General features: G+C 43.2%; 1 protein-coding gene across 1 annotated transcript in view; it reads left to right on the forward strand.

Annotated features, from left to right (window-relative positions):
- Positions 1-14,112, forward strand: part of CDKAL1 (CDKAL1 threonylcarbamoyladenosine tRNA methylthiotransferase) — a 1,263,425-nt gene that overhangs the window by 20,476 nt on the left and 1,228,837 nt on the right. Inside the window, exon 3 of the mRNA XM_082258657.1 lies at positions 9,016-9,128. Coding sequence (XP_082114783.1) covers positions 9,016-9,128 — 113 coding nt within the window. The remainder of the gene's footprint in view (positions 1-9,015; positions 9,129-14,112) is intronic.

Below are 14,112 nucleotides of genomic sequence, written 5' to 3' on the forward strand. Positions count from 1 at the left end.
TTTGCGCAAACCAATAAAAATGCGCTCCATTGAGATTTTTTTTGTCAAAGACATGTAGCTAAATACATTTTGGCCAAAATATGACATTGAGTATATTGGATATTTTTTAAAAGACTAAGTTGAAAATGTCATTTTCTCAAGTGGTCTTCCGGGACAGCCCATGAGACCTAGGGCTCCTCCTACCAGGACAGGAAACTCATTACATTAAACCCCCGCTCCATCGCGGTTCAGTTTTTGCGGTCCCGGTATACAGGTCCCTCTCAAAAAATTTGCATATTGTGATAAAGTTCATAATTTTCTGTAATGTACTGATAAACATTACTTTCATATATTTTAGATTCATTACACACAACTGAAGTAGTGCAAGCCTTTTATTGTTTTAATATTGATGATTTTGGCATACAGCTCATGAAAAACCAAAATTCCTATCTCAAAAAATTAGCATATGTCATCCGACCAATAAAAAAAAAAAGTGTTTTTAATACAAAAAAAGTCAACCTTCAAATAATTATGTTCAGTTATGCACTCAATACTTGGTCGGGAATCCTTTTGCAGAAATGACTGCTTCAATGCGGCGTGGCATGGAGGCAATCAGCCTGTGGCACTGCTGAGGTGTTATGGAGGCCCAGGATGCTTCAATAGCGGCCTTGAGCTCATCCAGAGTGTTGGGTCTTGCGTCTCTCAACTTTCTCTTCACAACATCCCACAGATTCTCTATGGGGTTAAGGTCAGGAGAGTTGGCAGGCCAATTGAGCACAGTAATACCATGGTCAGTAAACCATTTACCAGTGGTTTTGGCACTGAGCAGGTGCCAGGTCGTGCTGAAAAATGAAATGTTCATCTCCATAAAGCTTTTCAGCAGATGGAAGCTTGAAGTGCTCCAAAATCTCCTGATGGCTAGCTGCATTGACCCTGCCCTTGATGAAACGCAGTGGACCAACACCAGCAGCTGACATGGCACCCCAGACCATCACGGACTGTGGGTACTTGATACTGGACTTCAGGGATTTTGGCATTTCCCTCTCCCCAGTCTTCCTCCAGACTCTGGCACCTTGATTTCCGAATGACATGCAAAACTTGCTTTCATCCGAAAAAAGTACTTTGGACCACTGAGCAACAGTCCAGTGCTGCTTCTCTGTAGCCCAGGTCAGGCGCTTCTGCCGCTGTTTCTGGTTCAAAAGTGGCTTGACCTGGGGAATGCGGCACCTATAGCCCATTTCCTGCACACGCCTGTACACGGTGGCTCTAGATGTTTCTACTCCAGACTCAGTCCACTGCTTCCGCAGGTTCCCCCAAGGTCTGGAATCGTTCCTTCTCCACAATCTTCCTCAGGGTCCGGTCACCTCTTCTCGTGCAGCGTTTTCTGCCACACTTTTTCCTTCCCACAGACTTCCCACTGAGGTGCCTTGATACAGCACTCTGGGAACAGCCTATTCATTCAGAAATTTCTTTCTGTGTCTTACCCTCTTGCTTGAGGGTGTCAATGATGGCCTTCTGGACAGCAGTCAGGTCGGCAGTCTTACCCATGATAGCGGTTTTGAGTAATGAACCAGGCTGGGAGTTTTTAAAAGCCTCAGGAATCTTTTGCAGGTGTTTAGAGTTAATTAGTTGATTCAGATGATTAGGTTAATAGCTCGTTTAGAGAACCTTTTCATGATATGCTAATTTTTTTAGAGGAATTTTGGTTTTTCATAAGCTGTATGCCAAAATCAATATTAAAACCATAAAAGGCTTGCACTACTTCAGTTGTGTAATGAATCTAAAATATATGAAAGTCTAATGTTTATCAGTACATTACAGAAAATAATGAACTTTAATCACAATATGCAAATTTTTTGAGAGGGACCTGTATTGCGTTTTTTTTTTTTTTTGTAATGTTATTTTACTATATAAATCATTAAAAATGAAATATTTTTGTGTTTTCCATAGCTCTTGCTATGTCTCAGTATATTTTATGTGTTTAAATGAGTTTCTATTGTTTTAAAAAGTGTGTTTAAAGACCTTAAAATGCTTTTACATGTACAGTGACAGTAAAAAAAACATGCCTACAATGCATTTCAATAGGGTTTTTCTATTTCGCTGATTTTCACTTTTCGCGGCTGGGTGTAATGTTCTGGTACCTCTGGTACCCTTGTCTCCATATTTCTCCTCTCCTAATTGCGTCCCATCTTGTGTAACAAGGGACGCATATACCTTTAAGATCGGATGACATCATTGCCGAGCGCCGCTATGAGCGGCTATTTCAATCGCCGGTTTGCTCTCACTCATGGCTCGTTCAACCGTCATGGTTGGAGCGTCCCGCTGTCTGAAGTCAGCATACCAGTTCGACACGTTCCTGTATCTCACTACCTGAACCTGTTTTCGGATCCTGTGTCTCGCCACCCGATCACCCCTGGCATGCTGTCTTCACCTTCACCGCATGTTCACCGCACCTACTCCTGTGAAGTCGGAGCTGCTGACATTCTCCCTTGCTGAACTGAAGCCGGAAACCTCGCTGGTGATCCGTATCTCGCTACGGGATCACCCCTCTCCAATGGACACTGTTACTCCTAAACCTATCTAAGTGATAAGTACCCCGCAGGGGATTCTTACTAACCAATCTCCTACTGTCATCTACTGCAATTACCAAGACTATCTGTATCTATCTATTCACTATCATCTGCATAGACTGTTAGCTCTTGGGACTACCTTCAACTATCCTTGCACTAGGTTACTCTGTTTAAGTATACTCCATCTGTGTCCTCTTACCATCTGCACTATACTTGACATCAGAACCTATCTTCTTTACCATCACCTGCAACTCTCCTAATACTACTTCTAGTGCTCACCATACAATAGCCTGTCTCTCATCTATATATCCTCATATATTCTATCCCTCCATTAACATCTATTAATATATATATGGTATATAACAGGCTGTACACGGTGATGAAGTCCTGAGAGTTGGATATGTTTGTTCAACAGATTCTCTACAAGGCTACTGAGTGTAATAATTCTGCAGCTGTAAATCCATCCACTAACAAAAACGCATGAACGTTACACTGGGTCCGGAACGTAACCCCCGCAATGGAGGGGGGGGGGGTTTACTGTAAACCCAATCAAATAAAAGGCGTTGCCCTAGTCCTCACCTTCAGTATTAGTGTTTCCTCCGGACCGGGGGTAACATGTTCCTGGAACTGCTCCTGGTCTCATGGACTGTCCTTTAAGATCGGGATTAAAGATGCATCTTCTCCTGACCAAGTGTGGTACCCCTTAGTGCTGCAATAGGGGCTGACCGCTGTCTCCTGTTCTCGAGGTCCAGAGAGAGCAGGACCGTGGATGTCGCCAGTGGATCACAGGGGGGAGTCCTCTTCTGTTCCTGGCGGCGTCCTTGGAGAAGCATAGGCTGTGTACCCGTGAGGCCGCCAAATTCGAGCAGGGAGAGCGGCCGGCATTTGGCGCCAGGAACGAGGAGATCGGAATTCTTGCGTTACTCTGGCCCAAAGGAAGTCACCGGGTCCTTTCCAGCCCAGTGACGCACATCCATAGGCGCCGGAAGCAGTAGTTCCGATTCCATGGCGCGAACAGGAGATATCTGGGCCACCGGTGTGAGGTGAGACCCAGCAGTGGCTGCGGAACACCAAGCAGAGCAGGATGGATTCCACAGCAGCATCCGCTCAGGCGGTAGAGGCAGGCTCTGGCACTGGCACCTCCCAGGTAAGCGATGGGGAATTTTCCCTTTCAGCATATACCTGTGGTGGTCTTTCTCCTTTCCCTTCCCTTTTAAGCAATATCGGGTCGGTAAAAGGGGGCACTATTTCTTTTAACCCTGACACACTTTGTGGGAGGGTGAAATGGGGAGTCATAACTAATTATGTTTTTTTTGTTGTTGTAGATAGACCAAGGCTCAGGACAAGGTCCAAATGCAGCCCCCCAAAAATAAATGTGCAGTTTGCGGGCCTAGGCTTAAGTTCCACATGGAGCAAAAGTGTGCCGCACATGTATGATGATCTTGTTAAAGATGACTCTACTGTATCCACCCAAAAGAATGTTGACCTTTTTAGTGGGTCCCTACATCTTTGTCTAAACCAACAGAGTATATGGTGACGACACCAGGGTAGAATCGGAGTCCCCTCATTTCTCAGTTAAGAGTCTGGATCAGGGGAGGAACCCAGGGGAAAAAGTCCTGTGAAGGTTCCAGATTCAAAATTATCCCTTGACGATGTGGATGAATTGCTTAAGGCCCCTTTCACACAGGCGGACCCTGTTCGTTGTTTTGGCGGATCTGAACGGTCCCCCCATGCATTCCTATGGGGCATCAGATGGCAGCGGAGACATGTCCGCTGACATCCGATCCGTCAAATCTGGACGGATGGAAACCCTATTTTCCATCTGTTCCCATCCGATTTCCCCCATAGAGATGCATGGGAAACTGACAGCTGTGTCTCCGCACACAGCGCGGAGACACAGCTGTCGTCCTGCTGCTCAGCGGGGGATCGGCGTCTTGATCCCCCGCTGAGAAAAAACGGAATCCGTCCGGACGGATAGTGTGAAAGGGGCCTTAAGCAGTGTATGTTTCACTAGAAATTGAAGAGAAGGTGCAAGCATAATCTTATATATATACAATCCATAAGACAAGTGCTAGAGTTTTTCCCTGTACACAACTCAAGCTGCAATGGGAAAATCCTGAAAGGTGGAGGAGGATGAGTGCTGATTACACCAAATCTCACCCACCACCCTGAACAGTTGTGTAACAACTCAGAGTGTGTGTGTGTGTGATTACCAATCACTGGCAATCAATCACTTTGGCAGTAGCTTTTTTTTGGCATGATCTTATGCATATAAAACATAAGAAAAAGGGCTAGAGCAGCTCCTTGCTAAAATACAATCAAGCTGGAATGGAATAATCCTGAACGGTGGAGGATGAGTGCTGATTGCACCAAATCTCCCCCACCACCCTGAACAGACGACTCAGGGTGTGTGTGTGATTACCATCACTGACAATCAATCACTTAGCAGTGATTTTTTTTTTGGCATGATCTTATGTATGCAACACATAAGAAAAACGCTAGAGTTTTCCCTGTACACAGCTCCTTGCTAAAATACAATCAAGCTGGAATGGGAAAATCCTGAGAGGAAACCATTTTCTCTAAATTTAAAAATGGTTTTCCTTGGATGACAGCAAAGAACTGTGGAATAAAATTCCAAAATAGATGGTCAGTGAGGTTTATCCCTTACCTGTTGCTCCTTATGGAAAAACAGAAATGATGAATGGAGGAGGATGAGTGCGGATTACACCGATCTCCCCCACCACCCTGAACAGATTTAGTGTGTGTGTTTGATCCTGTTACCAATCACTGGCATTCAGGCCCCGAGCTGACAGAAGCTCTGGAACATACTGCTGACAAAAAAAAGTAAATTCCAGAAAATAAAAAATCCCCATATACCCGAAAGTTCTTTCAGGGCAGGGGCAAACAGCAAGGCCCACGTGAGGTTCAGGCCCTGTCCAAGAAACGCTGGACTGGACACAAAGGTAGGGGTAGGGTGAGCATCCTGTTAACCCTCCTCAGCACCCCGCCAAATCGCAAGGACTCCTTTCGCAGAATGGGCAGAAGATTAAAGGCCTTCCTCCCAAATTGAAGGAAATTGCATCAATCCCTTTTAAATTTGGACCTAGTGTCCACAGGGTACAGACTGGATTTCAATTCCCAGAGAAATGACCAGTCTTCCCAAGAATCAAGCCAAAGCAGCTGCTCTAAGTCTCCACGGAAACTTAGTAGATCAGAGGGTATTAATACCTGTGCCAAAGGAGGAAAAGGGCAAACGGTTTTACTCCCACATTTTTGTGATAAGAAAACCCTCAGGGAGTTATCGATTGATTTTTAAATCTACGCAAATTAAATCTCTCGATAAGGTACAAGCATTTTCGCATGGAATCAATATACTCCATAAGAAGCTTGCTGTATCCAAAATATTTCATGGCAGCACTGGACTTAAAGGATGCCTACTTTCACATCCCCATTCACCTAGCTTACCAGAAGTTCCTAAGACTAGCAGTGAAGCTAGGACCAGAGGTCACACACTATCAATTTCGGGCACTACCGTTCGGGCTATCCTCAGCCCCTCATGTCTTTACGAAGGTCCTGGGGGAAGCTTTAGCTGAAGTCCATTATGATCATCCCCTACCTGGACTACCTCCTAGTAGTGGCAGATTCAGAGCAGAAACTAAAGGACCTCCATACAGTTCAGGAGTTCCTTGGGTTGCTAGGATGGATGATCAACAAACAGAAATCTTGCCTAACACCCTCCCAAAGAGTGACCTATCTCTGATACGAGATCTCCTCTCTGGATCAAAAGATTTTTCTCCCAAAACTCAGTCTTAAAGATGTTTCAGATGGTAGCTTCTTTACAAACCAACCAGTGGGTCTCACTCAGACACGTAACAAGTCATAGGCCTCATGACCTCCTGTTTTCCAGCTGTCCCTTGGGCCAGGTACGTCCCCTCCAATGGTTCCTGTTAAAGAACTGGGACGGAATTCCGGATTCCTTGGAACTGAAGGTGAAAGTTCCCACCAGGTTAGAAAGAACCCTATGGTGGTGGAGATCACCTCCTCACCTTACAAAGGGACTAACTTGGGTTGTCCAAATATCTCAAAGAATAACCACAGATGCAAGCTCTTCTGGTTGGGGGGCACATCTCCAGAGTCAGTTAGCACAGGGAAAATGGTCCCAGCTGGAAGCACAGAACTCGTCAAATCAGAAAGGGAAGTCATCTGCAGATTCAATCCGACAACATAGCTACGGTGGCGTCCCTCAACAAACAGGAAGGTACACGGAGTCGGGGGTTACAATGTATAGCCCAGAAAATATTCTCTTGGGCCGAGCTGAATCTTGCCTCCATTTCAGCTAGTCACCTGAAAGGGACTCAGAATATCTTAGCAGACCACCTAAGCTGCCACTGGGTGTCTCGAGACAATTGGTCCCTCAACCCAGAGGACTTTGCAGAAATTGCAGCCAAGTGGGGCCTTCCAGAAGTGGATCTTTTTGCAGCTCAAACAAACAGCAAAACAAAGGTTTTTTTCCCTGAACCAATGGGATCAGTCCCTGGGGGTGGACGCCTTGGCGAACCTCTGGTCTTTCAAGCTCTGCTATGCCTTCCCTCCAGTCAGGCTAATATCGGAGGTCCTCCGGAAATTCTTCCAAGAGGACACAGATCTGATTCTAATAGCTCCCTTTTGGTTTTCACGCCTACAGGCCCTAGCCTCCAGGCCTCCAATAAATTTGCCCTGGAGACAGGATCTGTTGACTCGGGGTCCGGTGACCCATCCGCACATCAGGTCCCTGAACCTAACAGCTTGGTATCTGAGGAGCAGATACTAAGTTCCCAAGGGTTCTCAGACAAGGAAATAAAGACCTTGATTAACTGTCAAAAACCGGTCACAAGAGCTATATATTCCAAGGTGTGGAAAAAGTTTAATTCTTGGATGGCTGAATGCCCTCTCAATTGGAGATCCTTTTCTTATGATTTTTGAGGATAGAATAGTGTTAAAAACCGATCCAGGGTTTTTACCTAAGGTAGTTACTTCCTTCCATAGAGCACAGGATATTGTACTACCTAACTTTTATAGTTCCCCAAAAAATTAAAAAGAAAAGAATTTTAGTTTTTTTGGATGTCAGAAGAGCTCTTTTGGCTTACCTAGAGGTGACTAAAACCTTTTAGGAAGTGTGATACCCTATTTGTGCGGTTTACTGGCACACAAAGGGGTAATACAGCTTCTAAAGCCACCATAGCTAGGTGGATAAAGCAGGCTATTGCAGAAGCCTATAAAGCAAAGAATGTGGTTCCACCATTTATCAACACACATTCAACAAGGGCCTTGTCCACGTCTTGGGCCGAAAGGGCTAGTGCCTCACCAGAGCAAATCTGTAAGGCAGCTACCTGGTCTAACTTTTCGACCTTTGTTAGACATTATCGCCTGGACCTCCTCTCCTCTCAGAAACAGGCATTTGATCGAAAGGTGCTCCAGGCAGTAGTCCCTCTCTAGACTGGTAAGTTTCTGGCTCATCGTCTCATGGGCTGTCCTGGAAGACGACTTGATAAAAAGTGAGTAAGATTTGCCGGTAACTCCTTTTCTACTAATCTGGAATCCAGGACAGCCGGATTCCCACCAGGTGTTGTCTTGTATTATGTATAATGTAGTATGTGTGTGTGTGTGTGTGTGTGTGTGTTTTACAGGATGTCCTATGGTTCTCGAATACTGAAGGTGAGGACTAGGGCAACTCCTTTTATTTGATTGGGTTTAATGTTTCCTGTCCTGGTAGGATGAGCCCTAGGTCTCATGGGCTGTCCTGGAAGACTACTAGAAAAGGAGTTACTGGTAAGTCTAATTCACTTTTTTTCTTTTTCAAAATTTTCGTTTTTTTTTTTTTTTTTCTTTTTTTAATATTGCAAAAAATAAAAAGCGCAGAGGAGATCAAATACCGCCAAAAGAAAGCTCTGTAGGAAAAAAAGGACTGACCACGCAATTGTCAGTTAAAGTCACGCAGTGCTAAGTTGAAAAAAGGGGCCTGGTCATTGAGCAGCCAAATCCTCTGGGGCTAAAGTGGTTTAAATAAACTTTTTTTTTTTTTTTTTTTCCCCCCCGTGTGTCATTCCATTTTATTACACATAACTTAATTTCTGAACTTATTTGTTTTGGTTTCTTTGTATGCATGGATTGCATGGGTTGTTACTGGCGTGGTGAAAATTTTATGTGCGCCTTTAGAAATATATTTACTTGGAAAGATGGTGACGTGTTCAATACTTATTTTACCCGATGTATACCCAGTTGTCAGAGAGGGAAAAGGAGGCAGGGCAACATGACATTTTCTTAAGGGTGAAGGTCCGCTTTATGGGTTGCTATTCCTATACTGTCATTTAATCTAATATGACAATCTGTAGGGCATGCATTTTGCGCTGTAATAGGTATCTGGTTATGAAATAATGCAGTTTAATGGAATTATATATAATGTATTCTTTTTTTGGTCTTTGTATAGCACCATACCTGGCACTCAGAAGATTTGGATACGGACCTGGGGCTGTTCACATAACAGCTCTGATGGAGAGTACATGGCGGGCCAATTGGCTGCATATGGTTACAGCATAACAGGTAAGCAATGCAGATAAAGCACAAAAACTGAATAATTTCATAAGTCTGCAGGTTTCCATCGATATGTTGACTTTGGTAATCCAGTGGTGATGCTTTTTATACTATGGTCTATTTCGGTACAAATTTAGTTTACTCTATTTTCCCCTGAATAGGTTAAGGAAGCAATAATTGTTATATAAACAAAGTTATAAAAGTAGAAAAAAAAATTGCTCAAAATAGTTATGGCCAGCATACTTTTATAAGCAATGTTTTAGCTGAAGGACCGGACTGCCTGTGTGAGTTAGTAAATGAACAGCAGCCAGTGGCATACAGAACCTTGTCTTAAAGGAGTTGTAAAGGCAGAAGGTTTTTCATATTTATGCATTAAGATAAAAAGCCTTCTGTGTGTAGCAGCCTCCCCAGCACCCCCTAATACTTACATACGTCATCCAATGTATTTAGCGGTAACACAGCAAGTTTGGGGGATGCACAATACCTTAGCATTTTTCAGTGAAAGTAAAAAAAAAAAAAAAAAAAAAATTACTACCATATTTAGAATTGATTTATAATTGCTTGTTTCTTATTGAATGATTGAGGAGACCATACAAGAAGCATGGTTTTGTGGTCATGGTGACTTAAGATAAAATTGCTCTTTTCTGATGGTAGCTTTTACGTGCGCTTGGAACTTTAATATGAACATACAGTACCTCCCAAAGTGAGTACACCCCTCACATTTTTGTAAATATTTTATTATATTGTTTCATGTGAATACACTGAAGAAATGACACTTTGCTACAATGCAATGTAGTGAGTGTACAGCTTGTATAAAAGTGGAAATTAGCTGTCCCCTCAAAATAACTCAACATATAGTCATTAATGTCCTAATTGCTGGCAACGAAAGTTGTACACTCCTAAGTGAAAATGTCCAAAACTGGGCCCAATTAGCCATTTTCCTTCCCCGGTGTCATGTGACTCGTTACTTTTACAAGGTCTCAGGTGAGAATGGGGAGCAGGTGTGGTAAATATGGTGTTATCGCTCTCACTCTTTCATACTGGTCACTGGAAGTTCAACATGGCACCTCATGCAAAAAAGAACACGGAGGATCTGAAATAAAGAATTGTTGCTCTACATAAAGATGGCCTAGACTATAAGAAGATTGCCAAGACCCTGAAACTGAGCTGCAGCATGGAGGCCAAAACCATGCAGCAGTTTAACAGGACAGGTTCCACTCGGAACAGGCCTCGCCATGGTTGACCATAGAAGTTGAGTGCACATGCTCAGCGTCGTATCCAGAGGTTGTCTTTGAGAAATAGACATCCGAGTGCTGCCAGCATTCCTGCAGAGGTTGAAGGGGAGGAGGTTCAACTTGTCAGTGCTCAAATCATACGCTGCACACTGCATCAAATTGGTCTGCATTGCTGTCGTCCCAGAAGGAAACTTCTAAAGATGATGCACAAGAAAGCCCGCTAAGTTTGCTGAAGACAGGCCGACTAAGGTGGTCTGATGAGACCAAGATAAACGTATTTGGTTCAGATGGTGTCAAGCGTGTGTTGTGGCAACTAGGTGAGGAGTACAAAGACAAGTATGTTTTGCCTACAATCAAGCATGGTGGTGGGAGTGTCATGGTCTGGGACTGCATGATTGCTGCCGGCACTGGGGAGCTACAGTTCACTAAGGGAACCAGGAGTGCCAAAATGTACGGTGACATACTGAAGCAAAGCATGATCACCCTCCCTTTGGAGACTTTGCGGCAGGGCAGTATTCCAACATAAACACCCCAAACACACTGCCAAGATGACCACTACCTTGCTAAAGAAGCTGAGGGGAAAGGTGATGGACTGGCCAAACATGTCTACAGATCTAAACCCTATTGAGCATCTGTGGGGCATCCTCAAATAGATGATGGAGGAGCGCAAGGTCTCTAACATTCATCAGCTCTGTGATGTCATGGAGGAGTGGAAGAGGACTCCAGTGGCAACCTGTGAAGCTCTGGTTAACTCCATGCCCAAGTGAGTTAAGGCAGTGCTGGAAAATAATGGTGGCCACTCAAAATATTGAAACTGGCCCCAATTTGGACATTTTGACTTAGAGGTGTACTCACTTTTGGTGCCAGCGGTTTAGCCATTATTGGTTGTGTGTTTTTTCGAGGTGACAGCAAATTTACATTTTTATACAAGCTGTACATTGTGTTGTCACATGAAAAGATATAATAAAATATTTATAAAATTGTGAGGGGTGTACTCACTTTTGTGAGGTACTGCAGATTTTTGCTCAGACAGTGTAAGGGCCGGTTTCACATTTATGTGATCTCTGTGCGGTGCAAAATCAGCCATACAGTTTTTGTATGGCTGAATTTGCACCGCATCCGCACCCAACACGCATTACCCTTTTTTTTTTTTCCTCAGCAGAATCGGATCGCATAGTGGTTCACACTAGTGCGATCGGATTCTGTGCGAACTTGCAGATCGCACTGCGATATGCGATCGCAACTGGGGGTGTCGTTAACTTTTAATTGACACCCCCTGCGTATCGCATATGGCAGTGTGAGCTGCCAGGGGTGCAGATGCGATGCGGGATCACGCTGCATATTCGCAGCGTTCCTGCATCACACAAATGTGAACCGGGACTAACTGTTTTGTTGTTTTTAGAAAACAAAAATACTTAAAACATCTTTAGAAGTTGTTGCATGCTTTTGGTATCATGGATGTGTATTACTTGAAAATTCGAATAAGTCGGGAAAATGTCCTGCTGCCTAAGCATTTCAATACAGAGGTACAGTAGCACAGTACATTCATTAATTTGATGACCCGAATATCAGATAAAGTAATTTTAATGATATGGTTTCCAAAGCCTTACAGCCCTGTACAACTTTTTGGTATTGTAGGTAATCTAGAAAGAGAAAAGCAATGTTTTTGAACTTAATGTAAGTGACAGATTTTAGAACAGTAAACCTTAAGAAACAGGATAATTTTATCTGAGGTCGTCTAAGCTATTCTAAAGCTTGTGTTTTTTTTAACCTGAAAATTGCAATGAACATTATTTAAATATTAATGAAAAAGATATCCTACCTTTTTTGGCTTATTTACAGTGATTTATAAATGTTAAAGTGGTACTGTATTAAACCCAGAAGCAAGCATTCGTTATATTGCTTTTTACCAATTCTTAGATATGATGGCTGCATTTGTTTTCTCTTTTTAAGGCTTTCTTCTATTTTCATCTAGTGATCTGGCCAGTAAGTCTGTTCTTTTTTTTAAAAGAACAAGCTCTTCTGCAGATTCATTACAGGGATGAGACAAACAATTCAACTCTGGCAGGGGTGCTTACAATTGTCAGATTTATTTATGTAAAACCTTTATCCAAAAAGAAAAACGTTTAAGTGGTTTTAAAGTTTGAGCTGGATTTTGGCTTTAGTTAGTGTATTAAAATATGCAAGAGCATCTAACCTCCCCCCCCCCCCCCCCCCCCATAGACTGGCAATGCTGCTGTCCAGATGTGCCCCCTGTGATCCTTCATCCTGATCACCAGGTAAAAACAGAGGGGAAAAAAATACGAATGCAGCCACCACATCTGACAATTGGTAGGCTGCAATATTAAATTTTGGTTTAATACTGCTTTAATTGCATCCAAGACTTAAACACTTAAGAGTTAAGCACAAAATATTAGGAGAGAATGTAAACTTAGTAACCACTATTCAGTTTTAATAGCATGCTAATGTTGAAAAACTGGTTTCAGGTGGTAAGGTTTGTTTTAATTTTGTCATTAAGGGTTATTAATCACAGCATATTTTATTAATCACAGCATATTTATGTATATTGGGGGTTTAGAGTAATGAGTGGTGCTTCCTGGCAAATCAAAAATGATTTATGAAAATTAAAAACTGGCTAGCTGCCGCTCCTAGAAGCCATACAATGTAGGCCTGTCAGGCCCAGCAATTGTAACATTCTAAAGTATAGTGCTTTGCTGCATGTGCTGCATTTTTTTTAACAACTAATCTTTATAATTGCTGTATACAGTTTATATAACTGGCAGTGTAGTTACAAATAGTAACCACGTGATGGCAGCAGAGGATAAGAGAAAAGCAATTTACCATGCAGGCAGAAGCCAAACAGAATATGAACAACCTAATTTTATTTTTTTTTTGTGTTTGCTGCACTTGAATAGTCTGAAGAGTGATGGCTTTTCATTGTTTCAAACGGTTTTGTTATCCAGGTTCACAAATGGAAAGAAACCTATTCCTAAATGTCCAATAATAAAAATAAAAGTTTTATTGTACATTTGAATGTGAGATGTCTATTTCACAGAAAAGTAGAATTTAGTGATAATCAAGTGTTTAGATTCGTTATTGTCCCCGGTTCACACTAGTGCGACATGCGCTCCGACTTTGAGAGCACATGTCGCATGAGGTGTAAAAAAAAAATGGTGCCTTTTATGAGAGCTGTCTTATGGATCACAGGAGTGCAGTTTATTCTGCACTCCTGTGACCCATTTTCAGCAGAGAGCAGACTTCAGTCCACTCTGCTGACATTACAGAAGTCGTTCCAGGCACCACGTCATCATGACCACGGATCCACCAGGTGGCTGGACTAACACCTGGCTCAGCCTCTTAGCGAGCTGCTGAGAGCTGAGCCTGCCGCTCCCCGCCCCTCCCCAGCTCAGGGCTCCAGCGGCAGGGAGCAGGGAGCAGAGAGCTGCTGACAGTCAGCAGCTCTCTGCTGAGGAAGCTGTCAGAACCGAGCGATCAGCAGTATTCTCAATGCAGAGGCCCTGGGGGACAGATGCAGCTTCGGACTGATGCTGCAAACCCCTAGTAAGTATAAATGTGGGGGAGAAACAGAAACCAAGAAATCCATACTTCTGTCTTAACTGGTCCGACTTTGAAAAAGGTTCCTGCACCACTTTGGTCAGACTTTGATCTGTTTTTAGTCCATTGAATAGCATTGAAGTCAGATTATTATCTTCACTGATCTGACCTGAGACAGGTGACTTGTGCTCTGAGGATCTTGA

The sequence above is a fragment of the Pelophylax lessonae genome, assembly GCF_965119305.1.
Source record: "Pelophylax lessonae genome assembly, chromosome: 5".
In the NCBI taxonomy this organism is placed as follows: Eukaryota; Metazoa; Chordata; class Amphibia; order Anura; family Ranidae; genus Pelophylax; species Pelophylax lessonae.